Source organism: Rana temporaria, chromosome 8, assembly GCF_905171775.1.
Source record: "Rana temporaria chromosome 8, aRanTem1.1, whole genome shotgun sequence".
In the NCBI taxonomy this organism is placed as follows: domain Eukaryota; kingdom Metazoa; phylum Chordata; class Amphibia; order Anura; family Ranidae; genus Rana; species Rana temporaria.
Window position 1 is genome coordinate 185,257,527 of NC_053496.1, and position 12,931 is coordinate 185,270,457.

Here is a 12,931-nt window from a genome sequence, read left to right on the forward strand (position 1 = left end):
ATGGTCTAGAAAAAACTAATAGCTGGATTCAGGTAGCCGGGCGCATCTTTGAGGCGGCGTACCGTATCGTATTTACGCTACGCCGCCGTAAGTCAGAGTGGCAAGTGCTGTATTCACAAAGCACTTGCCTCCTAAGTTACGGCGGCACAAATGGGCCGGCCTAAGCGCGCCTAATTCAAATGAGGATGAGGGGGGCGTGTTTTATGTAAATTACTCGTGACCCGACGTGATTGCCGTTTTTTTACGAACGGCGCATGCGCCGTCCGTGGATATATCCCAGTGTGCATTGCTCCAAAGTACGCCACAAGGACGTATTGGTTTCGACGTGAACGTAAATTACGTCCAGCCCCATTCACGGACGACTTACGTAAACGACGTAAATTTTTCAAATTTCGACGCGGGAACGACGGCCATACTTAACATTGACTAGGCCAGCTATTTGTTCGACTAACTTTACGCCGGGAATCGCCTTACGTAAACGGCGTATCTTTACTGCGACGGGCGCACGTACGTTCGTGAATCGGTGTATCTCGCTGATTTACGCATTCTAGGCGTAAATCGGCATTCACGCCCCTAGCGGCCGGTGGAACTAGACAGCTAAGATACGACGGCGCAGGCCGTCGTATCTTAGGTATGTTTAAGTGTATCTCAGTTTGAGCATACACTTAAACATATGACGGCTTAGATTCCGAGTTACGACGGCGTATCTACTGATACGCCGGCTTAACTCTTTGTGAATCTGGCTATACGTTTTTTTTTTTTTTTTTTTTTTTTTAACCCAATTCGTGTCAAGCCTGCCTTGCCTACACACAATCGTGAAAACAAAATGCTGGAGCAAAGCGCGGTGACATACAACACGTACAAGGGCACTATAAAGGGGAAGTTCCATTCGGATGGCACCACCCTTTGGGCTGCTTTTGCTGATTTTGTGTTAGTAAAAGTTTGGTGAGAGACGATTCACTCTTTTCAGTCTTCGTGCTTTTCAGTCCGTTACAGTGTGACGAATGTGCTATCTCCATTACGAACGCTAGTTTTACCAGAACGAGCGCTCCCGTCTCATAACTTCTGAGCATGCGCGTTTTTTTCACGTTGTTAAAGCCTACACACGACCAATTTTCATGACGTGAAAAACGACAACGTGAAAAACGACGCGAAAAAATAGAGCATGTTCTAAATTTTTAATGCCCATTTTTCACGTCGTGAAAAATGCTCTGGAGCCCACACGCGATCATTTTTCACGTCATAAAAAAACGGTTGTGTGTACGCGGCATAAGGGCTGATAATAGGGAATTGAGGTTCAAGGCAATAAAGTCTGTCACATTGGGGGTGATGTTGATCCCCAGGTAACGGATTGTCGAGGCCCAGGACAGAGGTAATGAGGGGTCCACCACCAGTTCAGACGCTGAGTCGATAGGAGTTTCCCAGTTGACTTTCAGTCCAGATAAAATTGTAAAACGAGAAAAAACCATCAGCATATAAAGCCAATTTTTCAATGGTGGAGCCCACCCGTATGCCTACCACAGCATTAGAGTGTCATATGGCAGTGGCTAGGGGCTCCATCACCTGGACGAACAAAAAAGGGGAAAGGGGGGCATCCCTGCCTAGTTCCCCATTGTATCTGGAACTGTTCTGAGAGCATGCCCCCTAGTTTAATTTGTGCTGTTGGGGATTTATACAAGATGGTAATCCATTTACAAAAGGTGGGGCCGAATCCAAAGGCTTGTAGTAAATCAACTTAATTTCTCAATTACTTGTCGTCAAATAGCTGCCATGAAGCTATGATTATGACACTTCATGTTACATAATCTTATCCTACAATCCGCTAGGTTATCTATTCTTCATTTACATTTATAAGAGTTACTTTCCTGAATGATTACGCTTTTTTTTACTATTCTATCTTACATGTTCCTTTATGAAATATCTATTTCTATGATATTATTGTACATGCTCTGTTAATGGAATTTTGATAATTATAAAATTCAATAAAATATTTGAAACAGAAAGAAGAATATAAAGAGGAGGATGAGGAGTATGGAGTGATGGAGGAGTTTTCTGAAGGACACAAGGATATGATGGAGCCACCTAATACCAGGAACCCACCAGAGAGATGTCCCCGTCCTCTGTATTCCCGGGATTCCACACAGGAAGGTCACACCATCCCCCACCATCATCAGGTAGGTGGAGTTGAGGGTCGGGAACATAAAGTGATTGAACACTCTGACATGTGGAGATGATGTGTGGACTCTACAAGATGATATTTTCTATGTGATCTCACATCATAAATACTTCTATGTTACAGATGTTATTTTCTGCCATTCTGTTGGTTTAGGGTGAAGATCTGATGATCATAAAAACTGAGTGTGACGCAGAAGAGACGTATGTGAGGGATGATCAGCAATATACGGAGGAGGCTGGAATGACGAGGACATTTATAGAGGAGGACACTCCTACAGAGATCAGCACAGGTGACCCATAATATATTCTTCTCTTATCTCTGCTCTGTTACTGCTCACTGATTGGTCCAGAGTAGGGCGGGAGCTGAGTGATATCAGCCAATAATAGGTTGATAATGGTCCCCTCCCTGTACTGAGACCCGTCCTGGGGTTCAGCTGGCAGTATTAGGTTGTGTGTCACTCCTAGTTACAGTATCACAGATTGAGCCTTTCTTAGGTTGGTCCTTCTTCTTCTTCGAGCAGTAAGCCTATGGTCACTTGTTCTATGGTAAAGGGTCTTCAAGTCTGAACTTTGACCCTCTTGTCTATCAGAGGTCACATGACCCAGTGCCTAGGCTTGTGGTTGTGTAAAGAGCACGCCCCTCCCAGCCCCCATTGGTTCCTGCTCTTCTGACAAGGCTGTGTAAATGTAGAAGTGATCTGGGAGGAGGACCAAAGGTTCTTTGATGGGGGGAAGAGTCCCAGCTGGTTGGGACCTCCACAGAGAACATCTCCTCACTCATATCTACCTGATCCAGATGGAATCTTGATGGAAGTGAACTAACCCTCTCATATCTATTGATGATGTTTTTCTATTTTTCCAGGACACGCCATGGAGAAACCCTCAAAGGATCGTCTCACTTTATCTCCAGGTTGTAGAACGGAAGATGAGGACATCACAGGAGATCACATGGAGGAAGGCGGGAAATGTTTTCCACCCAAGTCCTGTCCTTCTGAACATAAGAGATTGCACACGGGTGAGAAGAAACACGTCTGCCCCGAGTGCTGGAAGAGTTTTCCACGAAGACATGACTTGGTTTTACATCAAAGAACGCACACGGGGGAGAAGCCGTATCCCTGCCCTGAGTGTGGAAAATGCTTTGCGTTAAAATCAAACCTTGCAAAACATCAAAAAACTCACACAGGTGAGAAAGGATATCCCTGTCTTGAGTGCGGGAAATGTTTTTCACAGAATTCCCATCTTAAAATGCATCAGAGATCTCACACAGGGGAGAAGCCGTATCCATGTCCTGAGTGTGGAAAATGTTTTGCGATAAAATCAAACCTTGCAAAACACCAAAGAACTCACAGAGGTGACAAGGGGTATTTCTGCCCTGAGTGCGGGAAATGTTTTTCACAGAAGGTCCATCTTATTACACATGGGAGGTTTCACACGGGTGAAATGCCACATTCCTGTTCTGAATGTGGAAAATGTTTCACAGAAAAATCAGACCTTGTAAAACATCAACAATCTCACATGAGTGAGAAGGCGTATTCCTGCCCCGAGTGCGGGAAATGTTTTTCATTGAAAAAACATCTTGTTAAACATCAAAGATCTCACACAGGGGAGAAGCCGCATTCCTGCCCTGAGTGCGGAATATGTTTTTCTCTCAAGACCTATCTTAACATCCATCTGAGGTCTCACACGGGTGACAAACCACATTAATGTTCCGAGTGTGGAAAATCTTTTAGAGAAAAAAAAAGACCCTGCAGAACATCAAAGAACTCGCACTGGTGAAAAGGACTGTTTCTGCCCTGAGTGCGGGAAATGTTTTACATCTTAATACGCATCAGAGAACTCAACCGGGTGAGAAGCCGTATTCCTGTCCTGAGTGTGGAATTTTTTATTTTTTTACATAAATCGGCTCTTGTTGTACATGAAAGGTCTCACAGGGGAGAAGCCATAGTGCCCAAGTGCGGGAAAGGTTTTTCACTCAAGTACGATATTAACCACTTACCCCCCGGACCATATTGCTGCCCAAAGACCAGAGTACTTTTTGCGATTCGGCACTGCGTCGCTTTAACAGACAATTGCGCGGTCGTGCGACGTGGCTCCCAAACAAAATTGGCGTCCTTTTTTTCCCACAAATAGAGCTTTCTTTCGGTGGTATTTGATCACCTCTGCGTTTTTTATTTTTTGCGCTATAAACAAAAACAAAGCGACAATTTTGAAAAAAATGAATATTTTTTACTTTTTGCTGTAATAAATATCCCCCAAAAATATATAAAAAAACATTTTTTTTCCTCAGTTTAGGACGATACGTATTCTTCTACATATTTTTCGTAAAAAAAAATCGCAATAAGCGTTTATTGATTGGTTTGCGCAAAAGTTATAGCGTTTACAAAATAGGGGGTATTTTTTTTTTCCGGTATTGCGACATTATGGCGGACACTTCGGACACTTTTGACACATTTTTGGGACCATTGGCATTTTTATAGCGATCAGTGCTATAACAATGCATTGGATTACTATAAAAATGCCACTGGCAGTGAAGGGGGTTAACACTAGGGGGCAGGGAAGGGGGTTAAGTATGTCCCTTGTGTGTTCTTACTGTGTGGGGGGGGTGTGGCCTCACTAGGGGAAACACTGATCCTCGGTTCATACATTGTATGAACGGAAGATCAGCATTTCCCCTGCTGACAGGACCGAGAGCTGTGTGTTTACACACACAGCTCCCGTTCCCCGCTCTGTACCGAGCGATCGCGTGTGCCCGGCGGCGATCGCGCCCGCCGGGCACACGCACGGGAGTCGGGGGCGCGCGCGCGCACCCCTAGTGGCGGCTGAGAGAGCGGACGTTATACTACGTGCTCTCGCCCAGCCGAGCCGACCTGCCGACGTAGAACGGCGGTGCGTGGTCGGCTAGTGGTTAACAAACACTCTAAATGTCAATATTGCTTGGGTCTGTGTAATCTGATCTCCCCTGAAATAAAATACAAATACAATACTAATCTTGTGTCTTAGTCTCCGTTCGCGGCCGAGAACGGAGACATCTCAGAGACACACGCTGCTAGCTACATGCTGATTTATGCCGTTCTAAATGTGAGTGTAATACTTTTGTCTATTAAAACCGTGTTATTGCATATTACACTATGGGAAATCCACTGTGTTTTTTATTGAGTGCCATGCATGCTGGGAGCGTTCTGGCTAGGACCTGGGAGTTTGGAGCAACAGGCTGTCCTGGAAACACTGATCTGCAGTGGTATCTGCTGGGCTTTGCCATTATCAGCAATTATTATAGGCTCATTATAGCCTTTCCCAAGGTGAGAGGCTTGTACTACCATACACTGGTGTTTGTTCTGCACAGCTACACTGAATGATCGTGCGGTGGATTGCAGCTATTATTCAAGCACATTTGCACTTTGGAAACACTGCACTACAGTAAACCTCAAATTGGGAGCAAAGCAGTTTACGAGTGTTAAAGCGGTGGTTCACCCTGCAGAACAACATTTTAGCATACAATTCGGCATTGTAGCGCGAGCTACAGTATGCCAGTCTTAATTTTTTTATCGCCGTACTCACAGTGTAATCGTACATAGTAGATTCTGACTGCCCGCGGGGAATGGGCGTTCCTTTCAAGAGGGAGGGTGATTGACGGCTGGCTCTGGCGCGTCACGCTCCCCGAAGACAGCCGGAGTAGGTCTCGGCTCTTCACGGCGCCTGCGCACAGACTATGCGCAGGCGCCGTGAAGAGCCAAGCCTATTTCGGCTATTTCCGGAGAAGCGTGACGCGCCAGAGCCGGCCGTCAATCACCTTCCGTCTGGATTGGAACGCCCATTCCCCGTGGGCAGTCGGAATCTACTATGTACGATTACACTGTGAGTACGGCGATAAAAAAATTAAGACCGGCATACTGTAGCTCGCGCTACAATGCCGAATTTTAGGCTAGAAGAAAAAAAAAAAAAATGTTTTTATTTTATAGGGTGAACCCCCGCTTTAAGCAATACGAGCTGTTTAAAAAAAAAAATCGGACTCAATTTGCGAGCGTTGTCTCTCAAGACGAGCAGGATTCAAGCCTCTGGGGTGTGCAGTACCGCAGGTGGCCAGAGGTGTGGGGGACGCCGGTGACCCCCGGAGACAGAGCCGCTTGGAAACATTCACTGAGTGGTCTCCAAGCATCTCTGGCGCCCCCCTCACCTCTGGCCACATGCGGTACTGCATACACTAGCAGTGACACTGGAACGAATTATCTGAGTTTCCATTAATTCCTATGGGGAAACATGTTTTGATAAAGGAGTGCTTTGGATTACAAGCATTCTTCTATAACGGATTATGCTCGTAATCCAAGGTACTACCGTATTATTATACAGTTTCCGAGTGTCTCTGGCGCCCCCCCACCTCTGGCCACATGTGGTACTGCATACACTAGCAGTGACCAGGGGTGTATTTAGGTTTTGTGCTGCCCTAGGCCTGGTGAAACTTGCGCACCCCCTACTTACTATATATGACGCACCCCTTCCTTTTTAAGACCCGTCCTGTAATTTTCATGGGATGAGGACAGAGGGACGCAGTGGGATGATGACAGAGGAACAGGGTGGGATGAGGACAGGGGGACAGGGTGGGATGAGCACAGAGGGACAGGGTGGGATGAGGACAGGGTGGGATGAGCACAGGGGGACAAGGTGGGATGAGCACAGGGGGACAGGGTGGGATGAGGACAGGGTGGGATGAGCACAGGGGGACAAGGTGGGATGAGCACAGGGGGACAGGGTGGGATGAGGACAGGGTGGGATGAGCACAGGGGGACAGGGTGGAATGAGCACAGGGAGACAGGGTGGGATGAGCACAGGGGGACAGCTTTTTTGCCGCCCCCTGCAAAGTGCCGCCCTAGGCCATAATACATCTCTGGCAGTGACACTGGAACGAATTATCTGAGTTTCCAATAATTCCTATGCGGAAACATGTTTTGATAAAGGAGCGCTTTGGATTACAAGCATTCTTCTATAACGGATTATGCTCGTAATCCAAGGTACTACCGTATTATTATACAGTTTCTGAGTGTCTCTGGCGCCCCCACCTCTGACAACATGTGGTGCTGCATACACTAACAGTGACACTGGAACTAATTATCTGAGTTTCCATTGATTCCTTTGGAGAAACTCGTTTTGATAAAGGAGTGCTTTGGATTACAAGCATTCTTCTGGAACGGATTATGCTCGTAATTCAAGGTACTACTGTATTATTATAGTTTGTATTATTATTTTTTATTATTAACTGTTAAATTATGGGTATTGGAATTTCCTTTCATATTTGGCTAAAGTAACTGTTAGTGAACGTAACGAATACGAATGTGTCTGAAGTTCCGAATTATCCAAAGTAACGAATGCCGCATCTAAACGAATGGATTGGAACGGATACGAATGCGTCCGAGGTTACGAATAATCCGAAGTTCCGAATGCCGATCACAACGAATGATCTGATAAACGAAAAAAAAAAATGAATGAAACGAAAATAAACGAATTTTTCGGTAGAGCACATGTCTAATGGTAAGGGTCATGGAAGGAGCTAAGGTTCTCCAGCAGAACATTGCCCAAAGCATCGCACTGCCTCCGCCGACTTGTCTTCTTCCTATTCTGCATCCTGGTGCCACATCTCTTCTCCAGGTAAGTGATTTTCCCTGTTCCCTTTCCAATTCAGGTAGATATGAGTGAGGAGATGTTCTCTGTGGAGGTCCCAACCAGCTGGGACTCTTCCCCCCCATCAAAGGTAAATTTGAAGTTTGACGTCAAAATGAAAAATGGTCTGTAGGTCATGTTCATATCTCAATACCATGAATAATAACATATTAGATATTTTACTCCAGCAGTATATGAGTTTGGAAATTGTAGAGAAATGCTTTAAACGGAGGTCCCGTGAAAAAAAAAAATATGAGAACCTACGAGACGGTTCTCTGGGTTGCAGGTCCTATGAGCTCCACAAGATGGTGATCTCTCTTTTATCCAGACAGGAAATCTCTATGGAAGACAGGAAGTGATGTCGGGTATAAACAGGAAGTTCCGGGTGAGAGGTGAGGCGGGAGGAAGTAGAGAGAAGACATTGTTGGAATTGGCAGCAGAGGAGGTAATAAGATCCTATATTCTATTTACACAGATTGGGGTTGGGGGTTCTAGAGGATTGGCGAGGCTCTGGAGAGCTTGGGAAAAGTTGATGAGGACAGTTTGGGTGATCTATTGGTGTAGTGAGTAGCACTCTCACCTAGCAGTAAAAAGGGTCGCTGGTTCAAATCCCAACCACGGAACTACCTGATGGAGTTTGCATGTTCTCTCTGTGCCTGCGTGGGTTTCCTCTGGGTACTCCGGTTTCCTCCCAAACTCCAAAGACATGCTGGTAGGTTAATTGGCTTCTGTCTAAAGTGGCCCTAGTATATGAATATGAGTTAGGGACCTTAGATTGTAAGCTCCTTGAGGGTAGGGACAGAAGTGAATGTACAATGTGTATGTAGAGCACTGCGTAAATTGACGGCGCTATATAAGTACCTTAAATAATAATAATCTATTGAAACGAAGTTGGTGATGCAGCTCAAGGCAGAGCTATGGATGGCTTTGTAGGTTGTTGTTAGTATTCTGAATTTTATTAGGTGATTGCCAGTGGCAGGATTGGTAGAGAAGGGTGGAGGACACTGAACGGAGGCCAATGGAGGGATTGGCAGAGAGGGGTGGAGGACACTGAATGGAGACCAGTGGAAGGATTGGCAGAGAGGGGTGGAGGACACTGAGCTTTTGGTAAGGTGGATGAGTCTGGTAGAATTCATGATAGACTGAAGGGGACATATCCTCTGTAGAGGTCGGCCAATGGAAGGGAGTTACAGTAGTCAAGACGAGAGATAAGATAGAAGTGAATTAGTTGCTTCGAGGTGTCATTGGTTAAGAAGGGGCGTATTTTTGGAGGAGGAGAAGATGGGTTCAGGAATGAGAGTTTAGGGAGAGAAGACACTATTGTGGGAAGAGTGGTAAAGGGAACATATTACAGGAGGACAGAGTAGTAGTCAGTCTGGGAAGAAATAAGATGGATGGGGAAATACAGGTTCACCTGCAGTCTGTCGGGAGCTCTGTTTGTAGATGTCGTCTTGTTTGCGTTTTAGAGAATTACCATATGACCAATGAGGATGGAGGAGGACCGGAATCATCTAACCGAGAAGTTACTAAACCTCACCCTGGAGATCATCTACCTGCTGACCGGAGAGGTGAGGAGGATTCTGGGAGGTCACATGACATCACTCTTATCTCTATTAATAAAACACAGACCTGACCGGAGAGGTGAGGAGGATTCTGGGAGTCTAACATGATATTCCTATTGGTTCCTCAATACAGAGATTTCCTCTTGTGAAGTCAGGTGATCATATGACCATCACAGTGCCTCCATGTGACGCCCGAAAACCTGAGAGACACAACATGGAGAAGATTCTAGAAGTCACCAAGAAGATGATGGAGCTGCTGACAGGAGAGGTGAGGAGGATTCTGGGACATTATCCAGTAACAGACAAGGGGTGTGTCTGGATGGTGACTGTATCATTGTGTGTGTCAGGTTCCTATAAGGTGTCAGGATGTCATTGTCTATTTCTCCATGGAGGAGTGGGAGTATTAAGAAGGACACAAGGATCTCTACAAGGACGTCATGATGGACAATCAGCCGATCCTCACATCGTTTTTTGGAATTTTCTTTGTTTAGGGTGAAGATCTGATGAACATAAAAGTTGAGGTTGAAGTAGAAGAGACGTATGTGAGGGATGATCAGCAATATACGGAGGAGGCTGGAATGATGAGGACATTCATAGAGGAGGACACTCCTACAGAGATCAGCACAGGTGACCCATAATGTATTCAGAGAGCAGTACAGAGGCTCCACCTAGATCCCCCATCATCTGATAAACACATAGAAACAATGTATTCAGTCAGTGTGTGTGTTTCCTACAGATGGATCCAGTAATGGGAACCCACCAGAGAGATGTCCCCGTCCTCTGTATTCCCGGGATTCCACACAGGAAGGTCACACCATCCCCCACCATCATCAGGTAGATGAGGAACAATTATTGGTGGTTCTGATTTATACACAAACATGTTTATTATAATGAATGTTTTATTCTATATTCAGAGTGGAAACCTCGGGGATGATAATATTGTTGTTAAAAAAGAGTATAAAGGGGAGGATGAGGAGTATGGAGTGATGGAGGAGTTTTTAGAAGGACACAAGGATGTCACAATGGAGGCAACTAATACCAGCAACCCACCAGAGAGATGTCCCCGTCCTCTGTATTCCCGGGATTCCACACAGGAAGGTCTCACCATCCCCCACCATCATCAGGTAGATGAGGAACAATCACTGATAGTATCATTAGGATCTGTACATTATCTGCATTGTTACCATTGATGTCATTTTTATTCTATATTCAGAGTGGAAACCTGAGAGATCCTAAAGTTGAGGTTAAAGAGATAAAAAAGGAGGAGGATGGGGTGATGGAGGAAGAACACAAAGATCTGTACCAGGACACCATGGAGGAGTCATCCAGCTACAGAAACCCACCAGAGAGATGTCCCCGTCCTCTGTATTCCCGGGATTCCTCACAGGAAGATGACAACCTCCCTCGCCATCATCGGGTAGAGGATTGACAATTATTGGTAGTTATGATTTATACACAAGCATGTTTGAAGTGCAATAACTTACAATAACTGTCTTATGTTCAGCGTGCAAACCTCGGGGATAATAATATTGTTAAGGAGGAGCATAAAGAGGAGTATGGTGTGATAGAGGAGCTTTCAAATGGACATATAGACGTGATGGAACCACCTAATACCAGGAACCCACCAGAGAGATGTCCCCGTCCTCTGTATTCCCGAGATTCCACACAGGAAGGTCACACCATCCCCCACCATCATCAGGTAGATGAGGAACAATCACTGATAGTATCATTAGGATCTGTACATTATCTGCATTGTTACCATTGATGTCATTTTTATTCTATATTCAGAGTGGAAACCTTGGGGATGATAATATTGATGTTAAAGAAGAGTATAAAGAGGAGGATGAGGAGTATGGAGTGATGATGGAGCTTCCAGGAGGACACACAGATGTCACAATGGAGCCACCTAGGGGCAGGAACCCACCAGAGAGATGTGCCCAACCTCTGTATTCCACACAGGAAGGTCACACCATCCCCCACCATCATCAGGTAGGTGGAGTTGAGGGTCGGGAACATAAAGTGATTGAACACTCTGACATGTGGAGATGATGTGTGGACTCTACAAGATGATATTTTCTATGTGATCTCACATCATAAATACTTCTATGTTACAGATGTTATTTTCTGCCATTCTGTTGGTTTAGGGTGAAGATCTGATGATCATAAAAACTGAGGGTGACGTAGAAGAGATGTATGTGAGGGATGATCAGCAATATACCGAGGAGGCTGGAATGACGAGGACATTCATAGAGGAGGACACTCCTACAGAGATCAGCACAGGTGACCCATAATATATTCTTCTCTTATCTCTGTTCTGTTACTGCTCACTGATTTTGTCTAGAGAAGGGCGAGAACTTATATTAGCCTAGAATAGCACCTCCTGGTACAATTTTTTTTTTTTGGGAATATAAAAAAAATACAAATGCAACATTCCCACGCAGGGGATACCAACAGTAGGCTTAGAGCGAAAACGGCATGAACAAGTACACATATGGAATGTGTTTTAAAGGAAGTACTATCGATCAACAGGGGCCTTCCGACCAAGGCTTGGGGTTCAACACTGGGCCTAATGGGCCGAGGTGTGAAGCAAACCACAAAAATGTAAGAAAACAAATCTTATGCCGCGTACACACGACCGTTTTTCATGACGAGAGAAATGCAATTTTTTTAAATTGGTCATTAAAAACGATCGTGTGTAGGCTCCAGAGCATTTTTCTCGACGAGAAAAATGGGCATTAAAAATTTAGAACCTGCTCTGCTTTTTCTCGTGGTTTTTCGTGTCGTGAAAAACGGTCGTGTGTAGGCTTTAACGACGGGGAGAAAAACGTGCATGCTCAGAAGCAAGTTACGAGAAGGGAAATTTGCATAATCAGCCCAAAGGATGGCGCCATTCTAATGGAACTTCCCCATTATGGTGCCGTTGTACGTGTTGTATGTCACCGCGCTTTGCTCAAGCATTTTTTATCACGATCGTGTGTATGCAAGGCAGGCTTGAGAGGAATCGCGTTGAGAAAAACATCGTTTTTTTCAATGACATGAATAACGGTCGTGTGTACGCAGCATAAGACTGGATATTTAATGAAGTGTGGGGGGGGGGGGTGGTGGTGGTGGTGGTAGTTCAAAGAACAAGGGAAGAAGAGAAAGATAAGAAAGACGGTGGAAGAGGAGGAGAAAGAGAGGCAAAGGGAGAAAGGTCGCCCAGTCTGGGAGATGAGAAGGGTCAATTAGACAGGCCTAGGTTGGTCGGATGCAGAGTAGAGAGAGCGTAAGACCACCACCGGGTCCACACCTTGAGAAATTTAGTGTGAGAGTCGTGGAGGATACTACTCATCTTCTCATTGATCATGAGGGCCGTCAGGATGCTCCTCACCTGACAAAAAACAGCCCCTTTTTCTCCAGGCCCTGGCTATTGCACGTTTAGCGGCTATAGATAGATAAGGTGGTCAGCTTCTGTTGGTATGAGAAGAGACATGGGATCGAGCTTTTGCACAGGGCTAACTTGGCGTCTTTGCGAATAGGTACATGGAAGAGGGTGAACAACA

The 12,931-nt window shown here is 45.4% G+C and overlaps 1 protein-coding gene across 1 annotated transcript; it reads left to right on the top strand.

The window, feature by feature from the left end:
- The first annotated feature begins 3,040 nt into the window (after positions 1–3,040).
- Positions 3,041–4,152, top strand: LOC120909649 (gastrula zinc finger protein XlCGF17.1-like). The gene has a single exon (XM_040321412.1). It carries the CDS (start codon positions 3,046–3,048, stop codon positions 3,877–3,879), a length of 834 nt encoding a protein of 277 aa, XP_040177346.1. The 5' UTR covers positions 3,041–3,045; the 3' UTR covers positions 3,880–4,152.
- The last annotated feature ends 8,779 nt before the right edge of the window (positions 4,153–12,931 follow it).

What these genes read in the sequence shown, in the direction of transcription:
- LOC120909649 (XM_040321412.1), top strand. Translation starts at nt 3,046, where the DNA reads ATGGAGAAACCCTCAAAGGATCGTCTCACTTTATCTCCAGGTTGTAGA.